This window comes from Aythya fuligula, chromosome 1 (genome assembly GCF_009819795.1).
Source record: "Aythya fuligula isolate bAytFul2 chromosome 1, bAytFul2.pri, whole genome shotgun sequence".
NCBI classification, from domain to species: domain Eukaryota; kingdom Metazoa; phylum Chordata; class Aves; order Anseriformes; family Anatidae; genus Aythya; species Aythya fuligula.
The window spans coordinates 60426590-60454436 of record NC_045559.1 but is presented as its reverse complement, the minus strand read 5'-3'; the positions used below and the strand labels follow the sequence as shown (position 1 = coordinate 60454436).

The 27847-nt window shown below is 46.4% G+C and overlaps 2 protein-coding genes across 4 annotated transcripts; one reads left to right on the top strand and one right to left on the bottom strand.

Annotated features, from left to right (window-relative positions):
* On the bottom strand, positions 1-4846 carry RAB19 (RAB19, member RAS oncogene family). The gene is made up of 3 exons (XM_032197126.1): positions 4566-4846; positions 3737-3920; positions 1-1511 (listed from the first exon to the last, which is right to left on the bottom strand). Exons 1-3 carry the CDS (start codon positions 4761-4763, stop codon positions 1246-1248), a joined length of 648 nt encoding a protein of 215 aa, XP_032053017.1. The 5' UTR covers positions 4764-4846; the 3' UTR covers positions 1-1245.
* Positions 4704-26481, top strand: SLC37A3 (solute carrier family 37 member 3). 3 transcript variants are annotated; one of them, XM_032197115.1, is made up of 15 exons: positions 4704-4718; positions 6771-6936; positions 7804-7918; positions 10339-10431; positions 10540-10623; positions 11851-11996; positions 12588-12684; positions 13792-13876; positions 14955-15136; positions 17464-17605; positions 18838-18939; positions 20897-20944; positions 21985-22136; positions 23833-23898; positions 24748-26481. In XM_032197115.1, the coding sequence occupies exons 2-15, from the start codon at positions 6836-6838 to the stop codon at positions 24838-24840; spliced, it is 1506 nt and encodes a 501-aa protein (XP_032053006.1). In that variant the 5' UTR covers positions 4704-4718; positions 6771-6835; the 3' UTR covers positions 24841-26481. The 3 variants fall into 3 exon arrangements, with proteins under 3 accessions (XP_032053006.1, XP_032052989.1, XP_032052998.1); XM_032197098.1 differs by lacking the exon at positions 4704-4718 and adding an exon at positions 5065-5118; XM_032197107.1 differs by lacking the exon at positions 4704-4718 and adding an exon at positions 5117-5136.
* The last annotated feature ends 1366 nt before the right edge of the window (positions 26482-27847 follow it).

Genomic DNA, 27847 nt, shown 5'->3' with positions numbered 1-27847 from the left:
AGGAAGCAATAATAATAACAGAAATATGTGCAAGTCTAAATCAATGATTCACTCTACTTTATTTTTGTGCTTCTCAGACAAGCTTTTCCAAAAGGATTTGCTACATTTTTCCCTACACAGAAAAAGTGAGCCCCCCCCAGTAGCAGAGTTTGCATTTGGGAAGAGCAATACAAAATCTTCTACTGCTACCACAACGTTCGGTGAAGTCTCCAAAGGAATAGCGTATGTACCTGTCCAGGGGTAGCTTCCTGGTGTGCTCCATGCCCTTCCCTTACTGCTCTAAGGTGAGGTTACGTCAATAACCCATCGTACCCATCACTGAGATTTGCAGGAGCTTGAATCCCTTTCTTCACAATCCCTTGAAAATCTGCAAGCATACTGCCACTGGCCTGCCACACAAACAACGGCCAGCTTTTGATGAAGATCAGTACATCAAAAGCAAGACAAGCTTAGGAAAGAGCATGGTCCTTTCACCCCAGTATTAAGCCACTACTGTGGCCTTGAAAGCTTCAGTGCTCCTTGTAACTGTAGCAAGACAGGTCACCACTAAATACAATCCTTATCATTTGAGAGCAAAGTAAAAGACAACCATTTTCGCCCCAGGAAGATGGTTGGGACCCTAATATGTTCTGCCTGCTTTGAAACCTCAGGAATGTCTCCAGGTTTGTCTGGTGAAGAAATTAACAGAGATCTGAAATTCACATACTCTTGCAGATGTGAATATTGAGCTCCTGGGGATGGGTAGCTACGTGCCTGACTTCAGGACCTCCCCTATACAAAAGTTGCAGCAGCAGTAGGTTAGTGCTGTCCAAGGACTTCAGACATTTTAAAGCTACTGGCAAAGGGGAAAGAGCTTGCACTACAACAAACAATGTATTTTAGGAGGATCAAAGCAATGCAGAACTCTGGTGCAAATTTATCTTCTGACACAGCCAGAAAAATCTTTCAGAAACATAAGTAAAGGCAACCATTTTTATAGTTCTCTTTGGTTAAGGCAAGGGCTGGTAGATTCCTGAGTCCTCTCAGCTCACAAGTTCACGGTAAGACATCAGCTGCCATGTTCAAAGCAACCTGTGCTGTCAGCAGCAACAGTGATCTCTGGAGGTACTTATGCACCAAACTGCAAGTTAGGGATAGCAGAGAGATGGCTTGAGGCCATACAGCAAACTTTCATCAGTAGAATAAAAATAAAAATCAAAAAGCCTCGGAAAGATGACAACTTCCAACTCTGTTCCTGAGATCTCTTCAACAAAGGCACTGGGTCTTCTCTGCAGTGGGACTGGCAATCACTGGCCTGGAGTCAAGATAGATGCTGTTTGGAGGGCTCTCTCCATGAAGCTGTAAGGTATTTCTGGCTATCAGCTCCCTAGCCATCAACACGAACACCTCTTCTATGTTTTGAGCTTCTTTTGCTGATGTCTCCAACACAGCTAGGAGCCCATACTTCTCTGCCAGTGTGCAGGCATCTTCAAACAGGACTTGGCGCTTATCCACCGAGTCTGATTTGTTCCCTTAAAAGAAAGCAGATAATTGAACTTAGTCTCTCAAGATTTCTTTAAACACAATACATTCATTTAATTTTGGTAAATGATAGAATTATGTTGGGGCTAAGAATTGCTGGAAAAGCAAAATGTAAGCACATCAGAGACACAACCATAGAACATGGATCAAAACTGATGCTTATCAAATGAGTTAGCCGCAAAACAAAACTGTTCATCTAATTATTTGCTCTAGATAGTGGTGCCAGAGGATTCTTTAGAAGCAACTGTTTGTTCCTATTCCCTAATGTTTTTAAACATTAAGCAGTACTTAAATCAATTTTCCTTTTAAAAAAGCTTGGTAATCTTTGTAGCTATAGTGACCGCATTCTATAAACCAAAGCAATGTCGCACAAAGGTTTATTCCTCATTTGACCTTCACTGGAAGCCACGTGTGTTCTGCTATTTATTGTGAAGCTACTTCAGCACATCCCACAGTGGATGCTCAGCTCTGGAGTGCTGTTAGTGCAGAGAAAAAGGAAGAACCTGCCCAATTGTTAACAAGGTTTTAACATTGACACCAACTATCTTAATGCTTACAAGGTATACCTAACAGGTTTCTGCGCATACAGATGAAACTTCTACTCAAAGCAGTTTAGTCAAAAATCTGACAAATGATAAAACATCTCAAATAAGACACCTGTGTATGTTTCAGTAGCTCCAACACTTGTGGAATTATCATCAGTTCTGGCATATACAGTGCCTGGTTGAAGTCTGCGTTCCTAGTTTCAGGACAGCCTTTCATCACATTCAGATCTTGAATTCGAAGCGTATATTTAAGCTAGTTCTCTTCTCCCTTTAAGCTGCTTCTAGCTTTTCCAAAGGGAAACAAACGGCAACAACTACCACCAGCAAAGCACAGGCCCTCAAAAACACCTTGTTTGATGGTTGTTTGCCATCTTAACAAAAGACACAAACACTCTTGACGCCTTTCCTCTTTCAGTTCCAAATGGGAGAGTTGAATTTTTAACCTTTCACACTAGGAAGGTATATAATCTAATCACTAATCTACTACATCTAATTAATCATACAAAGACTTCCTGCTAAAGTAAGTAGAACAGCACAAGCTTTGGAAGGAAGTACCAAGTTGGATCATTGTCAAAAGCTTTATTTTTACCATTTCAAAACATTTCTTAAGGAAAAAAAAAAGGCAGCCCTACACATACACACTAACAGGTCTTGTTCTTTGGAGTCATGAGTTAGAAAAACCCTACCAGAATATAGTGATTATTTTTCCCTCCTTACTCATCCTGAATGCTGCAGTTGCATGCAGGTCAGAATTTGTTTCTTCAGAAGAAGAACAGGAAGAACCACCCAGCAGAAGTAAGTAATTTGCTAGGGGCACAAGCAAAAGCTTAGATCCTATGCCTACTGTGCTATGGGGCTCAATGCTGCCTATCCTCAAAAGCCAGTTTGGGCTGCTGTGGCTGTGTGTTGCTCTCAGCACACTGCAGTGGAAGAAGCAGTGGAAAGTAAATAAAGGCTCTGTCATTTTACCATGTCAGAGCTCTCATTTACATCTTCTTCCTTGGGGGAGAAGAGCAATAATAATCTGAAAGCCGAAGGGAAAGAACTGTCCTGCTTTCTCCCATCTCCAAATTCAGCAATTTTTATCTATTCCTTTCCTCAAGAGGCAAAGTTTCTTGAATGCTAGCAGTATAAACAAGGAAGAGGAATGCAAGCAGACTATTTAGTGCTCTTCCAAAACCATATATCCCTGTTTACTGTCTTACCCAATTGGAGTCCTATTACAGAGCCATGGGCATGCATTATCAAAAGAACTGGGAGGAAAGATGAGAAGGAGGAGTTGTGTTGCTCTGTGCGTTCTGCTTCCTCTTAAATTATCAAGCTGCTGAATTCCTGCACATCAGGCGCAGCTCATCAGGCTTAGTGCTGTTCTAGCCTCAGTTGGGTTGTGCTTGCTAAGCTAGCAGCAAGTTTGTTGCATTATTCCAGCATGAAAAGAACAAGTAAAATGTTTCACAGTGCAATAGGCTTGGTCCTATCCAGGTCAGGATGTGACTTTCCCAATTTTTTAAGCTTAGATCAAACTTAAATGTATTTGAATCTATTTTAATTAAAACTGTGTTCCTCTTTAATTCATAGTTCACAGATGAAGTAGTGGTGGGAAAGCGACAGGGATTTCATAATAATATTTAAAAAGCTATACAACATAGTATTTATAATTAGATTCCTACCAATTAACATCATGACCAAGTTTGCAGCACCATACTTTTCAATTTCACGGATCCAGTGAGGAATAGATTCAAATGTGGACCTCCTAGTAAGGTCATAGGCAAGGATGGCCCCATGGGCACTCCTGTAATAAGACTGGGTTATTGTCCGGAAGCGCTCCTGACCGGCTGTGTCCCACACTTGGATCTGTAAGAGAAAGGACAGACGTTGTGAGGGGAAGTGAATGCTGCTTCCTACCTGTTTGCCACCCGCATCTATGTTTTTGAAACCCCTGGCCCTTTTCTGCAATGCAGCTAGACCTGTTCCAGCTCACTTCATCAAACCACAGTACGGCTTTGCCTTCTCTGGATCTGAAGAGACATTGATGTGTCTATTTAGATGGTGTACGCAGACCCAAAAGCAAGCTGTTGAGAGTAAAAACAGCTTTGCAAGGAGCCCAACTTTCAATAAGAGTGCTGAGAGTGCAGGGCATTACAGCCTCTCAATAGGAAAGGATGAAGAGAAGAAACCCTGATGCAGGGCTGGGCAGTGTGAGGCAGTCTGAGTTCAGGCACACACCAAAGTGAAATCTTTAGGAACCAGAGGGTTTTCCATCCTTGCTGCCGCAGATCCAGCTCCCATATCTCTAGAGGAGGGAAAATACCCCTGCTCCGAGCCAGAGGCGGCTCTCAGAGAACTCACCCCGGGTACAGCAGGAAACCTCTCGAGGTGATAACCCAGAGAGAAGGTGAGCGCAGGACTCATCCCCCCGTTAGGTGACTGCTTCCCCGAGATACCCCGAGGGGCAGGGGAGGCGCTGGCCCCGGGTCCCCCCCGGCTCCTGCCACCGACCTTCACCCTCTTGCCGTCGAGCTCCATCGAGCGCACGGTGAAGTCGACGCCGATGGTGTTCTGCTGCTTCTCGCTGAACTGCCCCGTCTTGAAGCGGTGCACCACGCACGTCTTCCCCACGTTGGAGTCGCCGATCAGGATGATCTTGAAGAGGTAATCGAAGGCGTCGTCCGCCCCGGAGCCCCCCGAGAAGGGCATCGCGGCTCCCGCGGGGACCCCCCCTCACCTGCCGGCCCGGGCGGCGCCCGCTTGGGACCGCCCCGCCGCTGGGGGGGCCGGCGGGAAATGTAGGCGCTGCCCTTCCTCCTCCTCCTCCTCCTCCTCCTCCTCCTCCTCCTCCTCCTCTTCGTGCCCCACAGAGCCCAGCCGGTGCCGGAGCAGCCTCCCCCGGCTCCCCTCAGCCTCTCCCTGCCTCCCTCCGAGCAGCCCCGCGGCGCTGAGGCGGCGGTGCCGGCTCCGGACTACAAGTCCCGCCGTGCCCGCCGGCCCCTGCCTCCGGAAGAGCCGCCGCCTCCCCGGGACTTCCTGAGGGCCGGGTTGGCGGCAGGGCTCGGTACGGTATTACGGCTGGGTGATTTATTTATTTTTTATTCCTTTATGATCGCTGTGAGCGCAGAGGGGGAATGGCGGCGGGGCGCGGGGGGTGGGGGCGGCGGTTGAACGGTCGCGCCCTGCCCGCCGCCGCCTCAGCCCCGCTCACGGTTCTGGGGGGGGAGCCCCGGGGGACCGGGACCGGGATCGGGATCAGAATCGGCATCAGGATCGGGTCCGGGATCGGGTCCCTCAGCGCCCCCCAGCCCGCCCCGCCGAGCAGGGACCCCCCGCTCTCCTCACGACCCCCGCCCCGGCGTCCCCTCCCCACCCTTCTTTCCCCCTCCCCACTTGGAAAAGAGGCTTTATTTTAATAAATATTTCCTTTTTCCTGCTCTGCGGGGCGGCAGGGTGGCGTTGAGGAAGTTTGTTTTGAGCTTAAGGGGGCTTATTTTGACCTTACGTAGGGAGACTGCCAAAAGCTCAGTAAAAGCTTCCTCAGAAGAGCCCTGAGCTGAGGGCAAACAGCCTGAGCCAGCGGGCAGGGCAGCCTGACGCCCTAAACGCGGCCCTCCTCCTTTCTGAAAGGTTTGTGCTTCGTTGCTTTGATTTCTGGGGCTGGTCCTGCCCTCAAGTTTTTTCTTCCCCTGTGACACAAATGACCGTGGAGTCCTCAGGTCTGTGAGGGCAGCCTCCTCGCCGGCTGGCTCTTCGGCCCCGGGGAAAAGGCAGCACGAAGAAAGGAGAGAAAAGAAACCAAAATCTGTCTGTAAATGAGTGGAAAATATCATCGTGTCGCCTCTGAGAAAGCTGGCTGAGGCTGAAAAGCTCTGAGGAACGGCTATTGCAATAGCAGGGTCTGTGAAACCATACATGGCTTTAAGGTCAGCTCCAGGACTAGGCTTTAAAAAGCTGGGTATCTTGGCCAAATAAGAGCTGTGTTTGCGTACGGTGACACGAAGCGGGTAGTAAATCTCATGCTTCGGGCTGTAAAGTGATTACACGAGGAAGGAACTTTTCCCCCAGCCTTGCACAAGTTGCGGTGTTGTGCTTTCCTCCAGAGACCTCTGTTATCTGCCATTGTGTGGTAAGAGGGGAAGAAGAAACAGGGAAGGAAAAGCAGCTCTTGTCTGTGACCACCAGCCCGTGCAGTCTGCAGGCTGTTCCCAGGGCTGGCCTCACCATGCCACAGCTCCAGCTGCAGGTGCTGTTCTCCCCCAAGCCAAGCCACCCAATTTATGTGCTGGGTGCAGTAACTCTGTGTGCTGGTGTCTCCAAGGTGGAGTAGCTGAGTCCCTGCCCAGCTGGATCATTTCCCCAACTGTGTGCAGAAACAAACTGTGCCAGCGCAGCTGAGGGAGTGGGATTAGCGTGGCCTGAGCCAGTACTATGAAACAGTGTGGTGTATCGTAGCCTTAATGATGGAGGTGTTTGGTATCTGGACATTTCGGCAGATGTCACCCATGCCTTACAGGTAGGGCACTAAATTTTGACTTGCCATGAGTTAGTGACAGAAGGAGCTGCAACGTAGGGCTTGAGAACGAACGAGCAGGCTGTCCTCACAGTTATTTCCCCTTTCTAGCTGTGCAAGTCCATCCTTGGGGTGCATTTTGTACTTGTTCTTTAATTCATTTGCTTCCTTCTTTGCTCCCTTCCCACCTTCTTCTATTTAAGTGAGAAGAAAAATGACCTAAGCACCGTCTGACCTTTGTGGCCCAGGACAGGAGCAGGGTTGGAGCATGGCTTTGCCTGGAAGCTCACGGAGGCAGCCCGCAAACAGGGGCCTGGTGTCCCACTGCACTCACCACCACATTGCTGTCTTCCTGCTCACCTTCTTCAGGTAGGCTGAGTGCCTTTCTGCAGGGAGGGGGGTTCATCTCAACAAATTTGGAGAGGTACAGAGCATAGAAAGAGAATGAGGGTCTCTGAGGCTTGAAAACAACCTCAAAAGCTAGTGACGACTGCTCTGGGAGTCCTGCAGTAGTGGAGCAATGTGTGCTGTGCCCCTGGGGAGTCCAGCCACAAACAGGGCTCATCTCAAAGGCGAGACAGACTGTGCCACGCAGGCAGTGGTCCATTGTGGGTGTGGGGAGGTGTGTGCTGAAAGGGAGCAGGAAGCAAATCCTGGTGCTCAGAACTTGTTTAATGCCTGATCTGACTGAAGGATCTTCTTTAAGCGCTGTTTGCAGGGGGCAGGCAGGCCTCTAGAACAGGGATTTCTCTGCTTCAGACCTGAGGGTCTCCCGGATTTGTGTTGAAAGCTCGTCTGTTACACCTACTGACAAGAGCTGGAAAAACATGCTGCTTCTCTATAGAAACTGCCTCGCTGGTATCTTTGATCCTCACAGCAATACTGCCACTGATGCTTAATCTGCCTTTGGGAGAGCACTTGTGATGGTGGTTAGCAAGACGAATGTGTTCTTTTCTCTCTTTATTATTCTGTTCTTAACTGTTGCACAGTCACCTTCTCTTCTGAAAAGAAGAGAGGAGCTCCTTTCCAGTCCAGACCCTGTGTCACACTTCCCCACTAAAATCAGTGTGTCCCCTGTAGTTTTGGTGGTTCTGTTACTAACAACTATCTCCAAAACTGTCAGTCCTCTGCTGCTCGCTGCCTGCTCAGACAGCCTGTATCTGAATTTTGAGTCTCACCCTTTCCCACTTGACCTATGGAGGTTTGGCCAAACCGTGCGTGTGTTTTTTCTGGCAGCTACTCCTTGCTCCATGCTTCCAGAAAGACATTCAGTAATGTCAAAGTCAGCATTTCGAGCCAATGGACGCCCTCCTGCCTAAACAGCACAGCCCTTGAGCTTCGGCCATATGAGGTAAGGAGATGAGGGGCTGTCAGGTGCCAAAAAAAAGATGGGTAACTTCCAGTGTGCTCAGATTGAGGTGCTGATGATGCCCTTTTTCTGAGAGAGACAGTTCTCTGAATGTGAGTGGGAACTTGGTCTCGGAATTGTAGCTTTCTGGATCATCGGCTGATGGTGACATCTTTCCTGGTAGTCCCCAGAGGGAAATTGCCAAGAAATTGGTGTTCCAATGGAAACGGGGACCACAAGAAAGTTTCTGTAGGAATCAGAAGGGAGGAGGTGAGGGAGGGGGAAAGAGGGATCCTACCTCTGAAGTGTCAACAGCAATAAATAAAAGCGGTGAAAGGGGTTACAGCGCTCTTAACATCCTGCCTGGGGCTTTCTGGTGGTGGTGGGGCTGCTGCCCTGTTAAAGGGGTGCTCAGTGTAGGAGAGAAGACTCTGGGAAGTACTAGCTGCTTATCATAAACGACATTTTTTCTTGTATCTGAAAGGTATTATTTTCCAAAACTCCGAACATCCAGTATCTGCTGTCTCTAAAATCCTAGCTTCGGGGAAAGCTGTGGGAGTTTTGGCAGCGTTTGCATGCAGGAAAGGAAGCTGTGTGCTGCTTACACCTCACAAACGGGAACGCAGGAACTGCCCACTAGCTCGTACCTGTAGTCCTTTTAGGAGTATGCTTGTTTTTAGCAGTGGCCTGTCCCGGTGCTTTTGAGAAGTGAAAGGGAGTTCCAGGTCAGCTGCTTAAGCTTTATCTGCATTACAAATCACCAGTTAATTGAATGTTTGGCTGAGGAATAAATGCTGACTTGTGATTAGTGAAAACAGTAAGTTGGGCCTGGGCTTCATAGTATGGCAAAAAGGAATTCACATCTCTGGGATGCTAAAAGAAACGAGGTGATGTTTGTGTTCTGTTCCTTAACTGATATCCAAACAACTAGAATGCTTTGGAAGCTGTCATGATCTTCGTGGTATAAAGATGATCCAATTTTTTGCTGGATTTTAGATGTATGTGTCCAATTTTGACCAAAAAATGGTCAAAATGGCCCTCCTTTCCTTTTCGCATCAATTCAGGTTACCTGATTTAACGGTAAAGTGCGTTTTGGGAGGCTGATGGACCAGACTAACAACATGAACATGCTGTCAGTTTTGAACTTTGATACATCTTTTGAAGTACAGTTGCTCTTTATTTTTATGCTTAAAAATAGTTTGAAAATGTTTTGCAATTGCTTCATAAGTAGACCCAAGTATGTTTTTATTAGAAGGACAACTTAGGTCTATACTTCTCAGCCTTTAAAGATTTGTAAGTCCTCTGGAGGCTCTGTAATGAATTTAAGTCTAATAACAAGAGCTTTGATTCTCGTATCTTTGTAAGACTCTTAATAGCTCCTGGAACTGCAGGGATAAACTGTGGTTAAAAGCTGAAAGCTAACGGTGTATGAGGAGGTATGGGTGGCTTCAAGTGGCAACAAATACTTTTCCAAGTCTTTATTAGTTCTCTTTGACACATGAGACTTAGGCAGAAGATGTGTTGATAGGCCTTACCAAAATTAAATCTCTTTAAGATGTGTAATTAGTGTTGTCTGTACAGGATGCTCTCCTGAGGAGGGAGAATCAAGCTAAAGCTGATGATACTTGAGTTAGATGCATGGATTGTTTGCTTCTGTTTTGTTTGTTTGTTTGTTTTTAATGGGGGTATAATGGGGAGGGAGGAAAACTTTGTCCTGATTAACTTTATTCAGTCTTCAAGTCGTCCTCAAAGCTTGCTGATTTCCAGTGATGTCACTAATCTTGGTTTAGGGACAATTGAGTCTTTTCCCTTTTTTGATCATACTGCAAATAAAACGAAACTGAGGATAAGCACAAAAGTAACAAAATCAGTGACTGGAATTCATTGTAAATAGTTTCCAACCAGTCTATTTCTTCCCCTTGTTCCTCTCATGCTTTCTTTTTTTGTGGTCTGTCATTTCTTATTGTGGTTGCTGCCACAAATATTATAAGGGAATTATTAATTTAGTGAAGACAGTAAGATAGCTACAGAAGAGACATTGCACATAAAGCAGGATATGCCTTTATTGTATTATTCATTGAGATACTCATCAGTGTTTCTGTGTAAGAAGCTGTCTAGCTGGTGCATGCTTGTTAGAAGTAGGGTTTGCGTTGCCATGTCACTTGTCTTGATTCAGGTAGAACTAGCATTTCTCACATGGTTTGCTAGCTTGTCCTTTAAGAGTGAAACACAGTGGCACTGGGCATTTTCTGTAGTACATAACATAAAAATTGTTCTTGATTTGGTAATTCATGTGGTGGAGGAATAGGAGGATGCTGGGGGCAGATGCTCTTCTGCTTTGGAGTTGCAGTTTGTGTCAAAAAATAATATAAGGAGCTGTGCTTCTACATTTTTACTTACTTGTTACAATTTTCTCTCTGTAGCTCTGGAACAGCAGCCATTTATTTCCAAATGCAGAAGAAGCAACTCTCTTCTTGGGAACATTGGACACTATCTTTTTGTTCTCCTATGCTGTGGTGAGTAAAACTAACCCCAAGTTTGGGTCAGCTTCTACTTCTTTTTAATTCTTGCAGGCCACGGATGCACATTTTGTGGCTTTACTTGATGCCTTGTTTTGTTCTTAGGGTCTCTTTGTCAGTGGCATTGTTGGGGATCGCCTGAACTTACGCTGGGTTTTGTCTTTTGGCATGTGTTCATCTGCTCTGGTGGTAAGTTGGAACGTACTAGCGTGATTTAGAAACATCCCTGTCAGGATTTAAGGGCAGGGCTCTATTTTAGGAGCAGAGGCTCTATTTCTGTGTGAATCTTGCCACGAACTGTTGCTGTAGCTCAGTGGTCTCAAAGTCTCGGCGTAAAACTCTGTCCTGGCTGCACTAACTTCCTTGTGTCAAGCATAAGGCTACATGAGATGACTCAGCTCTTCCTGAAATACCTATTTATGGGTAGTGTGTCAGAAGGAAATGCCGAAGTTTGAGGCACTGGCTAGAGACTTGATGAATAGCTTTTGTGCAAGATCGGTGTATTTGGACATTTTGCGACTGCCCTGCTGTTACAACTGTTCTCCAGGCCCACGTATGCTGTCATCGAGTTTTTTGCCTCCAGATGCAGTTTCTGCTCCCTTCTTTAAAGGGCATGCTAACAATACGAAGCATTCATCTGCCTGTTTTGTAACTGGCAGGAGGGCAGATGTCAAAAAAAGTGTGTCTGCCTAAAACAAAAGCATTCTTCAGGTTCAAGCCGCTGCAGATCAGCATGAATGAGTCTTATCTCGTTGTGGCTTTCTGGTTGCTGAAGTAGTGGTAAAGTGTGCGGAGTGCTTTTGATTTAGCCAGCGGCTACAAGCCCCACTCTGGCCTATTGCATTCTGCAGATGTGTGACCACAGACAAGCATCGAGCACAGCATGCCACAAAGGGTGTTTATTTGGACTGGCTTACGGTAGGACGTGCAGTAGTTTGAAATCTAGCTGTGGTATTTATGTTAATTTTTGCTGAGATAAAGAACTACTGAGGGTTTTGTGTTTGCGTAGAGCTTTGTGGATTCAGATGTCAGTACAGTGACAAGTCATGAGGCTACTTTATTTTTAGTGTTGTTACTGCAAGAATTTGGCTTTCTTCTCCTCCCTGATTAGGACTGCTATTTATAAAAATAAGTCTTTGGGAGTGGAAGTGCCGTGCTCTAGTGCGTGTATCTCACGAGTTGTTTTGGCTCCGGAGTTAGTGCTGCGGTGGCTCAGCAGAGGGTGCTGTTAGCTCTGAGCCATTCCTCAAACAATACCAGGCCTAGCTCTGGCCTGGCCGCTGCGGGGGACCTTCTCCCTGAAATATGATTACTTCTTTAACGCCTCGCTCCTGGCTTCTAGCAGTAGTCTCATGTGTTTTCTTTTGTGTGTGTGGTTGTGGGTTTGTTTGGTTTTGTTTTTTAATTCCTCTCTAGGTATTCTTCTTTGGCACGCTCACAGAATGGTTGCATTTCTACAACAAGTGGTTCTACTGCTGTCTCTGGATTGTGAATGGCTTGCTGCAGTCCACGGGCTGGCCCTGCGTGGTTGCTGTCATGGGCAATTGGTTTGGAAAAGCTGGGTAAGTTGAGTTTTCTTCAGTGACTCACTTCTCTGACTCGCTGAGTACAGGCTGAGCTGACAGTCTCAAATAAAAAAGGCACAACTCTGTTTTGTCAGCTGTTAGGTCAGAATTGAAGTTCTGTGGGATGAGACATGCCTTTCTAGTTACTATTACCTCTTTTCTTCTGGAGCCATGGAACAGTTTGGTGTGAACGCAGATGTGTGTAGTAAAGGCACAGGGTCAAGCTTGGGAAGTTTTGTAGTGCAGAGTGGCTGAATTCAAATTGCCCTGCCACTGGAAAACCTGTTTCTGACCACTTACCGCTAAGGAGACCAAATGGAAACTAACTTTTACTGTGGTTTTGAGCCTGTCACTTGGGGATATTGAGCTATAGTCATGGCTTGTAATCCTGATATTGCCAGCTTGCTGCTGCTGCAACGCTAGTGGTTCAGGATAGAACATTTCTTGCTTATTGATTTGGTACCCCCAAGTTACTCCATTGTAACTTTATAGATAAATTAAAGTTCATTCTAATGTTATATGTCTGTCTAGCTCCTGATGTCACCTCTCCCTGCATCCTCTTTTCCAAATTCTCTTCTGTTTCTTCAGGAGAGGCTTTGTGTTTGGACTCTGGAGTGCCTGTGCATCTGTAGGAAATATCCTTGGGGCATTCCTTGCCTCCTGCGTTCTCAAATACGGCTACGAGGTAGGTATTGCTGTCTGGCTTCTAGCTAGGGCTGCGTGTCTGGGTTATGCACAGACTAGTTTCTTATCTTGTCTCTGAAAGAGAATAGAAATATTTTTCTTTTTATCTGAGTGTCCAGTTTCATTTTCTGAAATTCTGTGGTAGGAAGCAGTAGGCAGAATAGAAGGAGTATTCCTTTCCTGACCCTTCGGGCTTAGGAGGAACGAACCTGAGACTTCTCTGCAAACGTGACTGGTATTTTTGAAGAGCCCTAATGCTGTAGTATACCCTCTTCTGTTTTGGGGGGCTCAAAATGCTCTTCATCCATCACAGGTTCTCACTAAACTGAATTCACTGCTGCTGAGTAGTGGTGAGGATTTGACAGACAAGGAGATGACAGACAACGTACGGTGGGGAAGAGGCCAGGCGTGCTTTACGTCGCTGTAGTGCAGCAGGCAGGCAATTGAAAACAGGGAATGTTTGTGAATGTTGCATATTGGGGCACATGACCTATAAGGACAGACAAACAGGACTGAGTTTGTTCGGGATGGAGACGAGGAGGCTTAGGGGGTACCAAGTAGTAGTCTTCCAGTGCCTATGTGAAGGCTGATGAGAAATCAGAGCAAGACTCTTCTGGGTTCCAGGGTGAGAGAGCAAAAATCATGGTACAAGGTGAATCAGGGAAGGTTTCAGCTGTGTGTTTGGAAAAATATTTCACTGTGAAGTTACTTAAGGACTGGAACAGGGGCCCGAAGTCTGGAGAATCTGCTTTTGGAGGGTTTCAAGACCTGGCTGAACCTGGTCTGAATTTGGTGTTTGATCCTGCTTTTGAGCAGTCCCTTCCAATGTAGTTGGATCTGTGGTTGTGTTGGGTGAGCTCCTTCATCACTGCTGACACCTCAGTAAACTGAAACAGCTTTTGTGGTGTGGTCTTTTAGCCTAGCTAGAACCAAGTCTTTTGAGGAGATGCAGAGGTCACTTGTTTCCAGGTTTTATGGATCTAGTCTGGGTTGTTGTAACTATTTTTACTCTCTGACAAGGTTGGGGTATAGAGGGATCCTCATTGATCAAGGAAGCACACGTGGCTGGAAGCCTTTTAAAAATAATCTTTTGTTTATTTATCTGCAGTATGCTTTCTTGGTGACTGCCTCTGTGCAGTTTGCTGGAGGAGTCATTGTCTTCTTTGGGCTCCTGACTTCACCAAAGGAAGTGGGTAAGTAGAAGAGGGCTGCAGCATTTCAGCCCCTTCATGGAAAGCAGATTTGCAGCTTTCCGTGTAGTACTAAAAGTGCTGCTTGTTCTGACAGCACTAATCCTCAGGATTCTTACGAAGTGGTGTTCCACTTTAGGGTATTTAATGCAGCAAATGCTCTCCTTACCAAGATCACTCTAAATGCCATTATGCATCATCCATATAGTCTGGATATTTTTAAAAGCAAGATGAAACAGCCTGGCTGTAATGCTTCCATTAGGATGTGCCTAATTCTCAGTTTTCCTCCACCTGGAAAATCAGTAATTTTAATTTTTTTTAAGAAACAGTGAGCAAACTAATAACTGGCTGTTGCAGGAAAAAAAAAAAAAACAAAACTGTGGCAGGCCTTAGCTCTGCAGTAGGAAAGGAAAGTGCTTTTTGTGTGTGGGTTCCCAGCAGCCAGTTAAACAGCCCTCAGGCAGGACATGGTCCTTTTCTGAGGAGGTGGTGGCTTGTGTGTAACAGGAGAACAAAAGAACGTTCAGGCTTTGACAGGGCCATGGAGGAGGTTTCCCAGGTGCCTGCAAAGGCTGTAAAGTTGGTAGCACTAACACCACCATAAAGAGCGTGTGTACGAATGCTCAGCAGCCCAGAAAGCTCAGTGCAGTCCCTGGGCCTTCGTTCCAGCAGAGGCGTTGACAGGCAGCGGCTATCTGAGCGGCTGGTGGCACGCTCTGCCTCCACACACAAGGGAGGTGGTAGCCAGGAGCCAGGCTGAAGGGTCCCAACAGCAAAATACGGGGGGAAATGCACTAATGTGTTGTCTTCCAACTAATGGCCAGACATTCAGAACAGACAAAGCCGGCGCCAGGATCAGACAGAATACTTTCAAGAGTGTTAGAAGATAAAGGGTAGAACCTGGCGGCGCTGCAGAACACCATCTAGAAGAGTTTCTAAGCCAGAGGATGGAGGTATGGGAGAGCGAGGGAACTGCTAGAAGTGAGAATCGCTTACAAGAAGCGGGCGTAGCTTTAGAGCGGGGAGAGGGTGAGCACTCTGCGGTCCCTTGTCCCTGTTGCATATCCCCTGTGTACCTCAGGCCTTCCTGAGCTTGGAGCCGACGACGAAGGCGGTGTCGAGGAAGATGCCAACAGACCGTTAATGGGTGATGACGATGTGGATGATGATGAGCGCAACTACTCCATTCAAGCAGCTGACACTGACAGCCAGCCAAAGGCCATTGGCTTTTTCCAGGCTTGTTGCCTTCCAGGTGTAATACTGGTGAGGACACGGATTCTTGAGTGGGATCTGACTTTTTGTGTTGTTAAACATAATCCTGACTTTTTGTGTTGTCAGCATTTGTTGATGTGATTGTTGGCATGTTGACCGTGTGCTTTAGTTATCAACATTTGATAGAAGGGAGTCCCTGAGCAAAGGCAGTGGTTGTAGGATGCTTTCTTGGTAAGGCACTAACCCAAAAACGGGATTCTTACTGCCAGCAGAGCATCACACCAAACTGTGGCACTGATATTTGGGTGTGGTTTTTAGTTGCTTTAGAGCAGAACGCTGGCCTGGAAAGCCTTAATTGACATGATGTAACATGACAAAGTGGGTGTTTTAAATATACGACTGGAAACAAGGCCTGGTGATGCAATTTCCCCATATCCTCATCCTGTCCCCTGTGTGAGAACTTGCACTTCTGCATCGACAGCGTTGCCCAATTTGTGGATTTGATCCAGCAGAAAAATTAATCTACCATTAAAAAATACTGTTAGTTTCCAGTGCAAGTGGGCTGTATGCCCCCTGCATAGTGGAGCCAGCATGAGAAAAAGGCCAGGAGGGCTTGTTTAGCGGTACAGTGTGAGCTGCTGGGATTTGATCGTGAAGCAGAATTACTGAATGGATGGTATTGTCAGATAACAGGTTAAGCAGCTGGTTGTTGTGATTAAGGCAATGCAAAATCTAGAAAGGTTTGAGTGGATTGTCAGTGTCAAGCGTGCTGAACAACCACAATTCTGTTGTTAAGACCTTGGTTGAGGGATGGCAGATGAAAATATAGCCATCTTGAGTTCTTGCCTAATACGGCTAAATGCTGTATAAGCCCTGGCTTGGTTTTGGTGGTGCTAAGAATGGGATGGCATACAAGGAACCTTCAGTTTCTAAGCAGTGGTCGAGGCTGCCTCAGTTGGTGTGGCTTTTTTTCGTTGGCCAGAACATAAGGAGGTACTGTACAACTGGTGTTGCTGCTTCTATACTTGGGATTTTGAGGGCATCTTCTGTGTACTAACACAGCAACGTGAACACCTCTGAGGCTGTGAGTTTTATCTGATGTCAGATCAGTGACCAGGCAAGCCGGAGTGCTGTCAGATCAGTGAGTGAGAAGCCAAATGCTGAGAGAACCTCCACAGCTCTGTTGCAATCCTACAAAGATTTTATTTGACTCATTTTTCTGTAGTTGCTCTCTTCTCCTGCTGAGTGATATGGTTGGAAAAGTTTCAGTATAGACAGCTTTCCCTTGGGCCTCTAGCAATTCAGTGTTTAATTGGTCAGACAATCTGGATGACAGTTTCTAAGCATGTTGTAATAAATATTGCTTTGTACGGCGCAAATCTTCACACCCAGAGGCAGGAGAACTCTACCATTCCTATGTATTACATATGTGATGGAGGTTAGTTTGTGTCCTCTAAAAGTGGAAAAGCAATGAAAATACAGCAAAAATGATGTATTTATTGGAAGAATTTCAGAAGAGCTGATTTTGTGCTGTTTGATATATCAAAATATTCTGCTTTTTAAAAGTCAAGGACAACAGCATGCATATACATACATTCTCAGAAGCTGTGCCCCTAGCAGGGTATTTTTTCATTAACTCATTTAACTCTTCAAATACGGGTTCCTTAAAGTGCTCTGCCAGTGTTTATCAGGAGGCATTACCACAATAGTGTGCCTCATCCTGCTGCATGCTGGGCCAGCGATCCCGGAGGAGGAACTGTTGCCATGTAGGAAGGCTCTAAAGGAGATCTGCTAGCGAAGGAGCAGGCAGGGGCAGGAGGTTGTCTCAGCTGTTGTGTTTGGAGGCGTGCAAACCTTTCACCTTGTGATCTTGTGTCCTGGAATACTTACCTGGGGGTCACGAATGAAGCTTTCTCTCTCCTGGCGCTGTAAGCGGGTGAGCCTTCTGAACAACAAAAGGCAGCAGAAGAGAAACTACTTCGTGTAACTTTGTTCAGCATGATGCACAGGTGACTAAATCTCAGGCTTGTTTCATGTCATACGGTTGGCTCCCTTCTCTTTAGAAGGTGAATTAAATTTCTTGTTGTGTGGTTTTTATTTTTGAAGCCTGGTGTCAGTTCCTCTCAAGGTTGCATGGGAAGCATTTTAACCCATTGCATTCAGTGAAAAGAAAATAACCTTCTTGACAGTGATTTCTGTATTCCCGGGTTCCCTTTGATGTTCAGCATTAAGCTTTCATAATGCTGCCTTCTTAAATGAAATGCAGAAGCACTTCCATCTGAAAGCTTCGTCTGGGTGTAGAGCTTGATGGGAAGAAGCAGAAACACTGCTTGTATTTCTCAAGTGCTAACTGTTTTCTGGCCTGCTCTTTGTTCCAGTATTCTTTGGCCTATGCCTGCTTGAAACTGGTGAATTACTCATTCTTCTTCTGGCTGCCCTTCTACCTCAGTAACAACTTTGGATGGAAAGAAGCAGAAGCTGACCAGCTCTCCATCTGGTACGATGTGGGAGGAATCGTAGGTGAGTGAGCAAGTGAATGACATCTTCCTGCCGCTGCCCTGCTAACATTTGAAAATGCAAGACAGCAAAAGCAGCTCAGAGCAGTCACATTCAGTGGAATCTAGCTGCTTACTGGATGTACAGAAAGGCCAGTTATGTATTTGGCTGCTGGGCCGTTGTCTAAAAGGCATAGCAAAATGTCCCCCAAAGAGTTCACGTGATTTAAGGGACAGTGTAGCGTTCTCAGACACTGCCCCCAGCAGGCATTTTTCTTTACTTGCTAGGGCTTCCTGAAAAGCGCCCCATACAAGGTGTCTCAGCTGCTTGCTACCTCCTTTCTGTCAGGTACGCTTGAGGGAGAGGTGAGGTCTGTGCTATTGGGTTCTGTACGATACCTTTTGTCTTGTATTTTTAAGAACAGGCTCAGCACAAAACCCAATAGAGCAGGCGCAACTCTGTTATCTTTAGTGAAACCAAATGTAATTGCATTTGGGTCTGCTGGCTGCAAAATCCGCCCCTATTCCTCCAGCATAAAGAGCGTACTGTGTATGTGATTAGGCTCTCACACTCCTGTGTTCAATTTCTCACTTTATTACCTAGTCCAGTTAGCTTTCCTAGAATAGGCATCCTTGTTTTGGTCTTTTCAGGGTCAGTTTTTCTGCCTCTGTGGCCTTTCTTTTATTATGCTTTCTCAAACATCCTAGTTTTTACCAGCAGAGCGGTTCCTGTGGAGGTAGCAAAGATGCATGAAGTGATTTGTATCACCTATCAGAGTTTGTTGCAATGAGCTCTGCACCTACCCTGAGTAGGTGAGACAGCAGGGAATGTGAGCCCCCTGTGTGCTTAATGCCTTCCCTGTGAAAAAGAACTGCCTTTTCCTGTACTTTCTATTAAAGAAAGCAGCCACAATGTTCAGCTTGCTCACGTCCAGAGTTGTGGTTGCTGTGATGGTCCTACAGGGGAAGGAAAAGGAAAGCAGGAGTACTGACTAGTTGCATGCCAAGATGAGGGGGAAGAAGTAATAAATTCCTGGGAAAGCAGCATGAGTAGTTTTCTCTGCTCTGTCTGGACCACTTAGGTGTACAGTTGTCTCTGTGTCTGGGGTTTAAGGGTGGCAGGAGACTTAGATTTTCTTGACAATCCTGAAAACTACCCTCATAAGAAAGCAAGAGGCCACTGGGCTCAGTAAAATGACTTGGCTATGTTCAAGGTGTCAGCATCCTAAGCCTGATAATGATTTATTTTTTTTGTAGGTGGGACTATCCAGGGCTTGATTTCTGACGTGCTACAGAAGAGAGCCCCAGTGCTAGCAATGAGCCTGCTCTTTGCTGTAGGCTCTCTCTTTGGATACAGCCGTGAGTATGTTTTTGTTGTGTAGTAATCAGAGGTTCCTTTGGTGCTTCTTAAAGAGAACCAAAGCACAGCCTGTTCGGATTGTTCTCTGGTCTTGAAGCTGCTTATGGATCAGGGTGGTGCCTTGTGGTGTATTTTACTTGACGTGTGGCACCACACAGAAAGAAATCTGTTATCTGGTTAATGAGGTGGAAAAGAATTTTTCTGAGCGGGAGGATTTCCCCGTGCCGGTGAGTTATGGTCCTAATCCTTCCCCAGCGTCAGTGAGATTTCTGGCATCGTCGTTGTATCAAAACCACAACTGGCAGAGCAGGAAATCGAAGGCGTGCCTCTGTAGTAAGAGGAAGGAGAATCTGGGGACAGAGCTGTGCTGAGGTACATGTGCTACAAAGAGGCAGCAGCTCCTAGGCTTCACCACTTACGCTTCTGTAAGTGGTAAAATTGAAGAGTTTCTGCCTCTTATAGTAGATACAGCTCTTGGTTATTGGTTATTGGAAGGAGTCTGCCAGGTAAACTGAGTAGGGCAGGCAGGTCTCATTTCTGTGAGACATCTCTGAAGCTCTTCTGAGGCCAGCAGTTTCGTATCTTGAGACGTATTCTCCAGTGGTACCAGAGGGCTTTAACTCACTTTGATTTCATTTCTTTCCTGTGTGTCTCCCTCTGAAGTGAGGTGGTGATACAGGACAGCTTTTATAGAGTGCTTTGAGATCCATGGACAGAAACCATTGCCAGAGCTGGACGTGAACTGTGAAGTGTGCCTTTTGAGAGGCATGCTGGCTTACTCATCTGGTCTCAGAGTAAGGCCAGGGAGGTGTAATCATTAAATAACAAGGGTTGGGTTTGGTGGAGTTTTGGCAGCTCTTGAGCTAACTCATTAGTGTCAAAAGTGAATTGGAAGCAAACACAGCTTTATTGCTGAGGAAGTTTGAAGCTTGTACTAGATAGCAGAGCAGCCAGAGATCCAGCTGTCTTGTGCTCAGCTCGACACAAAGTACTGTTGAGCCAGATACAGAAGGCTTAGACATGCAATGCGGAGTTATTGCAGCGTCATCATTAAATTTCCCTTGGCCAAATTAGGAAGATTTTTTTATGCTTATATTGTGCTGTGCATAAGTGATAACAGGCTGAGAATATATGAACAGGGCTGCAACTTGTCTCTCACATGGTAACTTGACCATGCGTGGCCTGAAGTTGGGGCAGTGAGTAGGGAGTTCTGATGATGCCTGGGAGGGAGGTATTGGGGAATACAATGTCTGAGAAGCATGGAGGAACTCTGAGGGCAAAGCAATTCCATGCACACGATATGGTTCCTGGAAAGGCAAGCAGAACCCTCAGATACCCAGGCATGGTTTTGTAAGGAAGTGGTTGGATATGGGGTTTTGTAGAGTTTTTTGCTTCTTGCTCAGCATTGCTTAGGCAGCTGCTGGATTATTACCTCCAAATCTAATCTCTGCAAGTTAAGTAAGAGCTTGGAAAATTCAGACTGGGTGGAAGAGGCTGTTCAAGTGCTGAGGGAAGTACTTTATGGTGGGAGAGTCTGAGTCTAACTTCTTCAGAAAGAGAGAGGAAGGATCCTATTACTGTTCAAGTGGTGGTTAAAGGAGAGTCCTCTGTCTCTTGACACGAGCAAGCTCTGTGTCGTGGGAAAAGGCATAACAAGGGCTGGAACCCAGAGCCAGGCAAACCTAAGCATGAAATAGGGCACAAACTTTTAATGGCAAAGGTGGCTTTTCCTACTGTAAAGTGCTGTCAGGGAACTTTTGGACCGTCCGTCTCTAAATGTGTTTGCAGTAAGACTAATCTCCGCAGGAGTCTAGTCAGGTAGAAGCTACTGTTACTTTGTAGGTAAGTGGAAAGGTGATTGAAACTGGATGTGTGCATAATTGTCTCTGATCCTAAATAAATGGCATTCTTGAGTTCATGTGCTTTATTTATACTTATCTGGTCTTTTTCCTGCAGGTTCTCCCAACAGCAAACCTATCAATGCTGTGATCATGACGATTACAGGTACTGTCTCAAATGGCACCGTCAGGCCAGTACGAGTTATACGTGTATGGATGTGACTTGTGTATGTGCTTCGTACAGGGATCAGTAACGCCACGTGTAGGTGCTGGTAATGCATTTGTGTGCTGTCGTCCCTGCTGGTTTTGCAGAAAGATTACTATCTGAAGCCCAATTTATGTTACCTTTGGAATAAAGCTGTAGAAAAACTGCCTTCCAGAGGGAGGTATAGGATATAGACTATATGGAATAATAGATTGGAACTACAGGGGTCTGCCTTGGCTCAATATAATGGAAGGCAGATTTATGCCAAAATACCTCGCGGTGACATGGTGTCTGAGGCATGGACACGTGCTAATTGCTGCTACCTGTGGTACAGCAACCATCAACTGTAGCAGAGAAGGAGATGTGTGCAAAGTCATGAGCTGCAGCTCAAATCTGAAGGTGTTTGTCAGAGCCCCAAATGCCCTGTGTACTGCGAAAGGTCACAAGCTTTCTGTGCTCCCAGACGTATGATGTTGTGTTATGGAATTAAGATTAGCCTGCATGAATAGAGCCTTTCCAAACACTCCTATTTCAGAATTCTCTGTCCTGTGGAGGTTTTTTTCTTCCATCTCTCCACCAGCCCGTGGAGAATGAGGCTATAGCGTGGGGCTGTACTGCTCCAAAGTAGGGACATGTTTGTATCTGCTTCGTGTTGAGGGTTGGTATACGCATGCTGTTCAAAAGTAGCATTTTGTATTCAGTTTGGTGCATCCTGACTGCTCTTGCAGTGTGCCAAATCTAACTACCTTGTTTTTGCTGTTGAGTGAAAATGAGCTTGTTGGCAATTTCTGTGCGTGTACTGTGGGTGTGCGTGGTGTGCCAGGACTGCGCTCTTCAGCCAGGAGGGTAAGCTTCTACCCGCAGCCAGTCTGTGAGCACTGTCCCTAGAACGAGTCCTTTTCCTGAGCTGTGCGTGGTAGAATCTGTGTTTTGAAGACGTTCTGCTGAGCATCCGTCCCCTTGCTTCTTTTGCACCAAAGCTGTTATCTTGGCAATTTCAGGCTTTTTCATCGGAGGCCCTTCCAACATGATCAGTTCTGCAATTTCTGCTGACCTGGGGCGTCAGGACTTGGTGAGAGGCAGCAGCGAGGCTCTGGCAACGGTGACGGGAATTGTGGATGGAACGGGCAGCATTGGCGCTGCAGTGGGGCAGGTGAGGCTGCAAAGCGAAACAGAGGCGTGGGGAAGGAGCCAGGGAGTCTGTTGTGGTTAGAGAGGTTAGTGTGCTCCTCGATCCAAAGTTGTGTGGAGCGTGGCGGGTATGTATGCATTTATTTAAGAAACAACCATGGGAATGTGTTTTATGTTTCCAGTGGAAGAAATGTAACTAACAAATAAGCTAAGTATTCCTAGTGCTAACGCTACAGCAGTTTCATAAATCAAATGAGTTTGAGACATTCATATCCTGAACTGAAAAAAAGCAAGACAAGGTCAGCTTCACAAAGAGTACAAATAAGATATTTTGAAATTTGTTTGGGATTTTTGCTCAAAGGTAAAAAACCTTTGCTTACAGAAAAGTTTACCTATATAACTGACTGAAATTAGAACACCTGTTATGGTGTTTACAAAGTGATTTAAAATTTGCGCTTATTTTTGGTTCCCCTTTTTTATTTGTGGTTGTCTCTTGCACCCTGTAAATCCAGCACCACCTGCTGCGATAGTCCTTCAAGTGTGCTGCCAGGGGCCTGAAGACTAGACTGTTGCAGAAAAGGAAGCTGACAGTGTGCCCACTGGGGACGTTTTTCCTTCTCAAATACAAGCGTTAGCTATGTGGAGGAACACAGCGGTGCTTTGGGAGGGGAGGACTTAGTAGGAGGATCAGAGCCAGTTCTATTCCAGGCATCCTCTAGCGCTGGTAAAATACCAACGACTTAGGCAAGGCACACGAGCTTTGCTCTGAAGGGATTTGGATTTGTTCTTGTCATTTATTGCCTGACGAGCACGACGGTTCTGTCTCTTTCATAAGAGAGATGCCACTTAGATCTGTTAAGCGTGGAAAATTACAAGTGCCTCGTGGCCATATTACAGCGTGCTGCCACGCTCACTTTTCTTATTACATTGTCTTCAGCGTTTCTCTCTTCCCCCGCACATACCATTGAAACTTCCGTCACCATAAAAACTGGGTCTGCAGTTCTGAAAAATCCCACCCGCCTCCCATCCTAACCTCGCGTTGATTTCAGCAGAGACAGCCCTGACGACATTCTGGGGGTGTGTGAATAGCAGCAAACGCACAGGGAACGTGTTGGAAATTCAGACCCTGTTTTGTGCTCGTGTACCCAGAAGAGAAGAAGGGAAGCCCTTGTACAGCAGCTGAATATAAATCTGCTAATGGGGAATACATTTTCTTTTAGAGACTGTGTAGGCTTGTAGAACCAGGATGCGGTTCGGAACGGACTGTAGTCTCAAGTGCCTTGCCTGCGCTGAAGGGTTAAGTAGTGGTTGCGCAGCTCTTGAAAATGTGTCCTGTGTAATTTATAAGCCATTCTAGAGCTTTTAGTTCTTCTGAGAGTACTTATATCCACTTACGTCCCAGTGTTCTGCTCAAAAACCTTGTATTCAGCAGAGTCAATTTGTCACCCCTTGAAGCTGCAGTTCAGTTCTGGCTCTGTGCTGCTGCGAGTTACTGTAAAGCTTCAGGATGGTCCCTCTGCTTTGAGACTGTGGGCTTTGCACAGGAAGGCTGCTGCCCTGACTCATCTGTTCTGACAGGAAAAGATCAGCTGGAAGGTTCTTGTGATCAGCTCTTTATGGAGTGTTAACAGCCCACAAATTCTAGAAAACGAAAGAGTAATGTCTGAGAGTCGTGCTCGTCTTCCCAGTTTGAGTCATGTTTTTCCCTTTCTTTTTAGTATTTAGTGTCCTTGATCCAGGAGAACCTAGGATGGATGTGGGTTTTCTATTTCTTTATTCTAATGGTAAGAACCATCCTTTTTTATTATTATCCTTGTGCTAAAGTTCAATTTGCAGTAGAAGGTTTTCGTGAGAGCCTAACCGTTGTGACATAGGCACACAGCCTGTGCGTGTAGTATCTGCAAGCTTTGGTGCAGTTATCAGAGTGGTCTGCGGTGTGCCTTTGCCTCAGGGTGTCTAAATCAGCGGGGTTCCCCTTACATCCTTTAAAGGCACATTGCTCAACAGGAACTGAGATTTTGGCAGACGTCCAAAAATGCTTGCCTAAAAATACCTGTGTGCGTTTCCCAAAGTGCATTCCACCTGGTTGGCTTCCAAGGCAGGACTTTGCTCGTTCATCTCCAGGATACGTAATTCCTAATGTTTTCTGAGAGCTGCTTGTTTGTCAGCCCCTGAAGGTTAGTGGAAGGACTGATGAAGATCTTGATGCTAAAATGAAAGTGTCTTGGCCTGATACACCAGTGGGAGAGGGGATGGTTCCGGCCCTGATCTCCTCAGCATTGCTGGGGTGGTGAACACTGTTGGATTCACCTGTTCTTCCCTGCTGGAGGTGGCAGGAATTGTTTCAGCGTCTCTGCTGACAATGGAAAAAGCCACTTTGGGACCTAGCAGGGGAGGCCGGTAGGAAGGCCTCTGGGAAGGAGAAGAGCTCAGCTTCTTCCTGAAAAGGTCATGACAGCTGAAAGCACAGGAGCTTCTGTGCAGTCCCAGACATTTCGTCTGCTGTGCCACTGTGTTGTTGCTTCTTTTAGCCTGTATCTTTCTCTGAAGGCCTTGAACGTTCGTTGGAGTGCAGGAAGGTTGCAGCAGGGATTGCTGTGCGCTAATTGTCCTGGTTATGCTTCTTCCCACAGACGAGTTCAACAATCCTCTTCATTTCACCATTGATAGTGAGGGAGATCAGATTGCTTCTGCATGAGCGGCGCCTGCGGATGCTGGCTGAGTGACTTCTGCTTGCCTCTGGGAGGCCGGCTGTCTGGGCCTGACAGCTGGGACGCTGATCAGATCTCTGGGAGACTCGCTTGTTTCGTCCTCCAGGTTTGGACTAACTCAAAATAGCTCTGCGAGGTGTGATGGACCCGCCTTTCCGAGCTCGATATCCAAGTACCAAATACCCGTCCTGAGACCGTCCACATCATGGAGCTGCTGATCTAAGCTAGACAATCCCCGGGGCTGGTGGATTGTCCCAGCCCACCAGGCTCTTCCCTGCCAGCAGTCGCTCTGGGGCCTGCTGCTGGGTGGTCTCACTGCTCTACCCTTTCTTATTTATTTCTGGATGTTCTGGCCAAAGGTCAGGTGTTTAAAACTGACATTGGGGAGGCTGTCTTGCAATGAATTTTGATGCTTTGTTGTGCTGGCGAAAGCACACACTGCATTTCATGGGTAATCTATGTAGCTTTTAGAAAGGGCAAAACTATTTGGAATTTGTGCTGTCCGATTGTTTCAAAAATACTGTTGCTAAATCTCTGCAGAGATGGACCTCTGCTACCCCCAGCTAATAACTCTCATATTCCAGTAGATTTGCATGGAGAGGTTAACTCCATATTTGTTTTTAGCATTTTTTATTAATATTACTACTAATCTCTGGGAAATGAGATTTGGGTTTTTAAATATTTAAGCAGACAAATAGTGTGCAATACTTGGATAATGTTTTACTGTGATCTCTGAGAAAAAGCCTTAACAGATCCTTTGCCTCTAAAGGAACCTTGAATGGCTTTGGGGATCAGGAACGGGACACAAATACTTTCACTACCAGTTTGTTTTTTGAACTTTGATCAATACTGACCAAAATGGGATTGTCTGGTGACACTGAAGGAAGCTGGTGTCACTGATTTCATTCTCATGAGGCAACTGCTTTTATCTCCAGCAAGGGAAAAATCAGAACTGAATTACATGAATTTAAGGGACCTGGCTGCTCTCAGATGTGGGCTTCCAGACAGGGACGGAAGCTTCCTCATGGAACAGTATCATGAAGCAAGTGCTGCTGTCTCCCCCGTGTTCCTCTGCCTATGGCTGCACAGGGGACCTCAGACTCCAGGGTTTTGAAGCTGAGCTGTATCTTGAAGAGGAAAATAGATGCCAGTGAGCTCAGAAAACGTGACTGCACTTAGTATGGGAGTATTTGAGCATTTCGCAGTAATGCGGTAAGCAGGGAAGCTGGCTGACACCTCTAACATTTGTTGGTGCTGTTAATGGGATCACTGAGTAACTTCTCAGCAAATTGTTTTCTGCTTTTGCCTTGGGATGTTCTGTTATGGTGCGTGTGTGTGTGTGTGTGTGTGTTAGCCAGCAGAACTTCTGAGCAAGTACTCCTTCCACCTAGTCAGCGGTGCCTGGACGGGGGCAGATGAGGGCGCAAAAATTCTTGGAGCTGAAAATCTGAAACGTTTTTTAATGGGAAAATTTGCCTTTTTAAGACGTACGGTGATTTGTTTTTTAATTTATGAATGTCGATTTTTAGTCACGTGTTGATTGTAACGAGTGGAGCGTTACCAGTGCCTTACGGTCTTACTGTACGGAACGGTTGCTTGGTGATTGCTGCTTCTGCAGTGGTGGCTCTGTGCACAGCTTTGCTTCATTTTTACACTTGTTTTTTTACATTCTTTTTCCTTCTTGGTGGAGGTGATTCTTGCATTTTTTTGCTAATCCTCAAAATTTCAGTGCTTGGGAAAACGATGGCTTTAATCTGACAGGGGACCTGAAATCCTGTCCCTGTCTCTTCTCATTCCTATCCCAATTTTGCCTGTATAATTAGAGCAGGGGACTGAGAATCTCTCATCGTGTTCTCAGAATTATGCCCTGGGGCTGCCGTTCGCATCCCAAGCTACTCATTAGCCCCCCCGTGCAAACAGAATCAAAACTCCCTGAAATTTGGTTCCAAAATTGATGGCGGCACCGTTTGCCCCGGCCGTGGTGTCTGCCACTCTCCGGTTTCAAATTCCAGCCTGGATGGGCTTTGTGGCCGGCCGGGCGCTAGATAAGCTGCTGATGAAAGGTGGGGTGGGAAAGGGACGTGGCCGGGGGCGGCGGGGAGGCAGGCCCCTGTAACAAATGGCTTCCTGTAAACACTTCTGTCCCCTCTGGAGAAGCGTCAGATGTGCTGCGAGCTCTGCAGGCACAGGCTGCCCAGCAGCTCGCCTCTACGGGTGCTGCTGCTCTCAGGCCCCTGTCAGTGAGCCGGGCATTCCCCTGGCTTTGGGATTTTTGTTGTTGTCGTCGTCGTCCTGCGTTTTGGGTTCTGTGTATTTCCTCAAGGTGCTCAGACAGAGAACGGTTTTCAATCTGAGAATGTCCAAAATGATCTGGTAAATAAACTTAACCTGACTTGATCCGGGGTGACTCATGTGTGTGTGTGCTTTGCGTCGCTCTTCCCAGCGTGGTTCTGCTGAGCACACTTCCCTTCGTCCTCATTGTAGGTGCAGCTCTGCCAGCTGCTTTTGGGTCAGCTACTGCAAAAGCGGGTGCCCTGCGTGGTACTTGCCCGTGGGGTGACCACCTCGCTGCTCCCTGACTGCCACCTCAACCCAACCCACGTGCCGTGGTTTGGCACTCTTCCTCTTCAACCCCTCCTCAATAAGAAGTTCTGTGAGATCCCCCTAACAGAGATGCTTATAACGGTGTACTCAGGGGTCCTAAATAAAGAAGCCAGAACACATTACCTGTGGGTTGGTTTTTTAATTATTTACTGCTCGGCATGTAGACGTCAGGTGTTCTGCCCTTGAAATTAAACTTGCCATGTGGCTGCTGGCGCTGCTGTGCCTTCTCTCCGGTGGCTCGTTTCGTTAAGCACAAATCCACACCCACACGTAGCTGTGTTTAAATGGACACAGTGGGAAACTTTGTAATTGTGTTTGTGTTTTATAGCTAACTGTAAATTCCGAGCTGAGCACAATACTCGCTGGAAGAAAGGAAAGAAAAAAAAAAAAAAGCACATGCCTGCGTGTTCTGGTCGAT

Coding starts and splice junctions, on each gene's coding strand:
- RAB19 (XM_032197126.1), bottom strand. CDS start 4,763: ATGCCCTTCTCGGGGGGCTCCGGGGCGGACGACGCCTTCGATTACCTC. Junction 3,921..4,565: donor TCGACGGCAAGAGGGTGAAG/GTCGGTGGCAGG, acceptor TTTCTCTTACAG/ATCCAAGTGTGGGACACAGC. Junction 1,512..3,736: donor CTTGGTCATGATGTTAATTG/GTAGGAATCTAA, acceptor CTTTCTTTTAAG/GGAACAAATCAGACTCGGTG.
- SLC37A3 (XM_032197115.1), top strand. CDS start 6,836: ATGGCTTTGCCTGGAAGCTCACGGAGGCAGCCCGCAAACAGGGGCCTG. Junction 12,685..13,791: donor TTCTCAAATACGGCTACGAG/GTAGGTATTGCT, acceptor ATTTATCTGCAG/TATGCTTTCTTGGTGACTGC. Junction 13,877..14,954: donor GACTTCACCAAAGGAAGTGG/GTAAGTAGAAGA, acceptor TGTGTACCTCAG/GCCTTCCTGAGCTTGGAGCC.